We start from the raw sequence: 6,052 nt of genomic DNA on the forward strand, positions 1-6,052 counted from the left end.
GGCCACATATTCATACACATCCAACATAAGCACATTTGCACAAATATCTCAAAAAACTACATTCGAAAAGCGATTGCACCATATTTAATGCGTATAATATACAATAATATGGCATCGGAAACGCAAAACCAGTCAAAATAAATATTTATGTGTGGTTTTTGCATTCCGTAACCTCAATAAAATACACTGGAGATATGAATATATCATGTGCTAAATCTGTATGTTCAATGACAAAAAAACATTTTTTTTTGAAGAGGATTTAAATTTCAAAACCAGCATGTAGAAAACGGCGAAAAATGTCCGAACTAATATGCACATTCAAATACATATTCAAGCGGAAACGAAAGTGCGTGGGGAATATATTCCTAAAAAATTACATTTTGAATGTTAATATTCTGTGTCTATTAACAATGTATAATTGATCAAATCCGAATCATTGAATAGATAGACGTTTTGTGACATTTCTTTTGAACGATTATTTGAAACATTTCAAGATTTTTTACATTAGAAAAAATTAAAAAATATTAGGACTACTAAAATGAAGTGATCACGATCAGACGACGAAATGAAGAGTTCTACAACCGAATTTTTTTCAAACTTTAATTGCTGTTGACAGTACAATTAATGCTTCAAAGACAAACTGAAAATCGAAGATTTTTTTAAGGATTGAAATGATAAAAAGGCAAATAAATGAAAATGATTAGAGCAATGTCTCAAAAATGTTGTGAAAATAACATAAAACAATGTTGGCAACAATTTCAATGGTACATTTCAAATACAATCATTTTTGGCATTAATTTGATGAAGTGTAGATTATATTTTGCTAAATTATTATAAATTAGAATTTGGGAATATCATTGTCACCTTCACATTTAGGTATTGAAGAAGTAAAATGTGTTTGCGAAAATGATTTCTTTGGCGAAAATGTCATTTTGATACAATGAAAATAGTATGGAAGGCTATTTCAACTTCAGCCATTTCAGGCAACACTTTTTCATATCAAATCCGAAGAAGTGGGTCGTTTTAATTTTTACAATTTTTAGTAAACTCTGTATCGAAACAAAACGAGAACTTTAAAAAGCAAACTAATTATATTATTTAACTATTATTATTTTAACCAATAAAATCATTTTGAATTTGTATTTTTTTTAAAATAGTAATTGCGGTCAAATTGAAACGAAAAATTATGAATCAAAAAAAAAATGGAAGAGCATTTTATGTTTTTCTTTAAAGAAAACAATATCGAAATTATTGGGAAAGAACAAAAAAAAGTAGGGAAAAGTAAGTAAGTCTTATGTTAAAAAATGTGTTTTTATGTTCTGTTTAAAAATTAAAACAAAGAAGAAGAAAATGTTGGCTACGTTAGTTGGGTTTCATCATTCATTCAAGATTTTTTTTTTAAATTTTATTTGATGTAACTTTATTTCTCGATAATTTGTAAAACGTAATTTTATTACTCGAATATATATACTATATATATTTTTGTTGAATTGATAGCTGGAAGATAAATAGAGAGACGTAAAAAAGCAAAATAGTTAAAAAGTTTTTAAATAAAAGGAGAATTTAAACAAATTTTGATGTATTATTATTTTGTTGAGCTGTTGCTGTCTGGTGTCTGATGACCGCAAGTCGTTGAACCATTTGATATCAGACGTTTTTTTCTCTTTCGTTCAGTCTATCGTTGGATATCCATCCGAAATACATAGACTGCTTTCGTTAATCAACAAAATGCATTTTTGTACCTTTTATCTGTAACTAATAAAATTGAGCACCCGTCCAAACGTACACATTCGTTCGTTTGATGACAAACACATATAATATTCTGCATTTTTTTTTCTTCTCTCAAATTTCTATTTTATTTCATCAAAAGGGTATCGACATTGTAAGTATATCATCTTATAAAAAAATGTGTTCACACACACACGCATACACACACACACACACTAATAGAATTAATGGGCATTATTTGTTTGATTTTCTCATTTTTCCATTGTTGAATTCGTTTAAAAACAGTCTTTGCACATGGCTTTCCTATCGGATTCGCTGTATAATTTGGGAAAAAAGGCGTTTGATATTTGAATGGTAACCAGGAATGCGTTGCATTGATCACTCAGGGTGACGAACAACAAAAGTAATTTATGATTTTATCGATGAACTTGATGCGAACACTAGGTGGTAATAGTTCCAAATTTTGTGAATCACCGCTTTCACCGTCTGAATCGTCACTCTCAATGGTCATTTCTTGTATGCTAAACGTATCACTCAGATCAAGTTTTTTGATGGCTTTTGTTTTGGTCGGAAAAAATGGCGACGTAAATTCCTCATCTTCACTATCACTTTAGTGATTCCACAACAGTTAAACAAACGAAATGAACGATTATTTCGGGGATATGTCGTACAAATTTGGATGTAATGTGATTGAAAATTATTTATTACCTATGATCGGATTTGTATTCAACAAGTGGAAGGGTATAACCAGGTATTGGAAGTCGATTTATTGGTATCAACGATGCGTTGTTACATTTTGTATCCTATTTTCAAGAAGAATGAATTTTGAATCAAATATTTTGCTGAACATTTCGAATTATTATCTTACATTAACTACATCACTTCCATTCTGTTGTGAGTAATTCTTTTTGGCACGTTCCACTTTCAGCTCTAACTTGCGTTGTAGAGTTTTACACGAATTATTGTACTTATTTGGAAATCGGTTGTTGGTTGTTGTATCTCTGTTTGTTGTGGCCGCTATCCCTTGCGTTGCCGTTGAACAATTATTGTTTGAATTTTGACCGAGGAAAATCACATCCATATTGTTGTTTGTTAAAATATTGCCGCTTCCAATTTCATCGTCTCCAGACTGAAAAAAACCAATTAGTTTGAAATATATTATGGAAAAATGTATGCTTGGTTTTGTTCTTGAAATTTTTAAATTGAGAATATAATTACCATTTTGATATTATCGTTTGGATATTTTTCAATGAAAATTTATGCATTTGCAACCATACACATTGGTTGCGTTAAAATTGGTCACAAAATATTGCTACGTGTATTATTATTAGCCGCGATATTAAAATCAATGTAGAAAATTGACAATAGTCCAACTGTCAGTCACCGTTGGCATTTTACGGATATCGATTTTCCGCAAAAGTGGAAAAACATTCAAACAGTGACAAAAGCTTTTTTGTGGAGCAAAGACTGCAGCCTAACTAGTGAGGCGCAGAAAAAAACAAACACTTGAACACCACGACCGATGGGTTTGAAACGATGGTATTTTCCATAAATGGTTTGTGGCTTTGCTAACATTCGCATACGATTCCAAGAGATGACGCCGTAATGCATTTCCCTTCGCATTCAAATCCATTTGATCACGTCCTCATTTTGATTTGCATTCAACAATGCACAGTAAATTAATTTGTAGCGTGATGCGCGGTTCAGTGGAATTTTCGTGCACCGTTTCATTTTCAGCTTTACATTTGATGGCTATTCATTAGCTTTTTGTAATTTATATTTTGCAATTAATCTTATTCCTCAGCATTATTAGATTAATGAATTAGAGAATTGGATGATTTTTGGTGTACATTTCATGGCGTTTTCCATTCAACAATTTGTTTGTCATCCAATTTCGCATCAAATGCCAACTTTCACATTTCCTACAATACATACTATTTCTATATGAAATTTAATTTAGTCAAACAATTTGATTCATTTTACAAATAATGCCATTTGCATTTTGAAATGAAATCCATCATTGTTTGAATTACAATGTATCAACTACGTTTCTACATAATTTTTTTTTTTTTTTAAGAAAATAAATCGCATTTTTTTCTTCACAAATTTTTGTTTGTTTGAAATATACAGAGTAAATCTCTTCTCTTTTGTTCTTCGGCAATTGTATTTGTTCTTTTTGTCAGGTCTATCCTTCTTTGGCCCGAATACCGTCAGTCATTGCATTCTACATTTTATGCAAGCCTTACATTCGACTAAATTGTATGAGGTGCACGCGTTGAATGCACTTCTCTTTTTTGCACTTTATTTGTTATTGCATTCGTTATTGTGCAATACCTTTTTCTTCTGTGTCTCCGTTTTGCATTCTAGTCTACACCCCATTTTCGACATTTTAGAAAATGGCAAAAATATATATACTTTTTTAACGTTTAGTCGGTGTGCATCGGTGTATTTCGAGCTGGAAACTTGAAATTAAAACGAAATTCAGTGCATATTTTTGTTGTTGTTGCTGCTGCTGCATTCAAGCGTTGTTGTACTCTATTTTGTAAATGACATCAAGTAGACACGGGAAAATTTTGATCACCGTCGCACAAACGTACACAATTACATTGCATTTTCTGTACGCGATGTGACATTTCATTTACTTCATCTGTGGAACATATATTGTGATGGGAAAAAGAAATGGCATGGAAAGAGAATTTTTCTATTCAATAGGCGCTCTGCAATTTTATATCCACTTTGAAATTGTTTTCAAAATTGAACAAATATGAATGAGTGGGGTTTACAAATGCATTGCAAATGATGTGTGTATGTGTTTTGATTGGCTGACTTACTCGTTTGTTTTTCTGTGTTTTACATTCGCATATTATTTTCGCCTTGCAATGTTAAGTGAATTTTAACTTAACATCGAATTTGTCATTTGTAAAGAAAATGTTGTATTCACTTTTGTTGCCTAAGTGGCTTACACCCATTTGTACTGCCACTTGAAGGTGTATGGCATTACGATTGAAGCATCCTATTTATATGTCTCGCATTTTGCATGATTGCAATATCGCAACAAAACATTTTAACTTTGTGATCGGTATGCATCTAGATGCTCAAGCCTCACAAACTCATAATTCCGTGGTGAGTTTTTACAATCAATTTGTATCATTGTGGTGGCAATTTTTGCGCCATGTTCTTATCATTCCATTTGATATGCGAAAGTGGATTTTGATTTAGCTCTAAATCATTGTTACACATACACACCAATTTATACTCCCCTTCCTCTCTGCATCTGAACTTCATTTTTTTTTCACTTGAAAACCTGGCTCTTTCTAGAAAACTCAATGCTGTCCCTTATTTTCCTTGTTTTTTCCATGAATTCTCTTTTTTTGCATTTATACTGGGTTGGAAAAATCATCGCATGATTCTGAAAGACGAACAATCCACATATACAAAAAAAATCACTTTATAATGTTGATCGATGAAACAGTTTACAGTCGGATAATTTGTTTGTAAAAAATTTCTTTTTGCTTTCGTTCAGTTTGTTTGTATTATTTAATTTACTTTCGTTATTCGAATCGTTCTTGTTTCGTTTCCAAACTTCGCAATTCCATCGAATAGCCCCAAAATACCATTCGCATTAAATTTCACCCATACTCTTATCACAATACCGTATAATTCATGCTCAAACATACTTACATCCAAATTGTTGTTAGCGTCTGTACTCTGCGTACATTTAGCAGGCTAGCGTATGTGTGTTCGTGCCATCAATCGTCATGAGGCAAACGTTTGATACGTTTTTATATCCAAGGTGAAAGTGGTTATTTTCCACTGGTATAAAACGAATGTATGTATTAAAGAGAGAGAGAAGTATGTAGATTTTCATTTGTCGTTGCAAATTCGCATCGGTTTTGAGAGCGTACGAAAAATTGCCCTAGTCGACAATCGGCAATCATTTCATGCTCACGCTTTTCACATCGATTGTCGAGTCTTGGTGTGGTGCTTTTGTTATAAGTCGAAATCGTTTTTTTCTCTGCTTTCTTTTTTTAAAAAAGCGCACGTAGTTTTTCCGTCTTCATCACTTTTTCTGTTTCCCTCTCTCTCTCTCTCTCTCTCTCTCTCTTTCTCTCTCGCTTCTTTCTATTGGAATGAAAAATACCGTTTTCTCTGGCTCCATCAACCATCCGTTACGTTGTATTTATGCAAATATTGCCAAAGATCATAGAGATTTTCCGTCGTTGATTGATACAAATTTCAATGTGTACACATAAACATTTCGAACTGAAGACTATACATTTTTGAACCAAATATACATACACATAAAATAGATGCAAACCATCTT

General features: G+C 32.0%; 1 protein-coding gene across 1 annotated transcript; it reads right to left on the minus strand.

Annotated features, from left to right (window-relative positions):
* Positions 1-1,849: 1,849 nt before the first annotated feature.
* On the minus strand, positions 1,850-3,131 carry LOC116348421. Its single transcript, XM_031779414.1, has 4 exons — positions 2,947-3,131; positions 2,597-2,857; positions 2,437-2,531; positions 1,850-2,336 (listed from the first exon to the last, which is right to left on the minus strand). The coding sequence occupies exons 1-4, from the start codon at positions 2,947-2,949 to the stop codon at positions 2,111-2,113; spliced, it is 585 nt and encodes a 194-aa protein (XP_031635274.1). The 5' UTR covers positions 2,950-3,131; the 3' UTR covers positions 1,850-2,110.
* Positions 3,132-6,052: the final 2,921 nt, after the last annotated feature.

The sequence above is a fragment of the Contarinia nasturtii genome, unplaced genomic scaffold (genome assembly GCF_009176525.2).
Source record: "Contarinia nasturtii isolate CC-2019 unplaced genomic scaffold, AAFC_CNas_1.1 Cnas_scaffold_2421, whole genome shotgun sequence".
NCBI lineage: Eukaryota > Metazoa > Arthropoda > Insecta > Diptera > Cecidomyiidae > Contarinia > Contarinia nasturtii.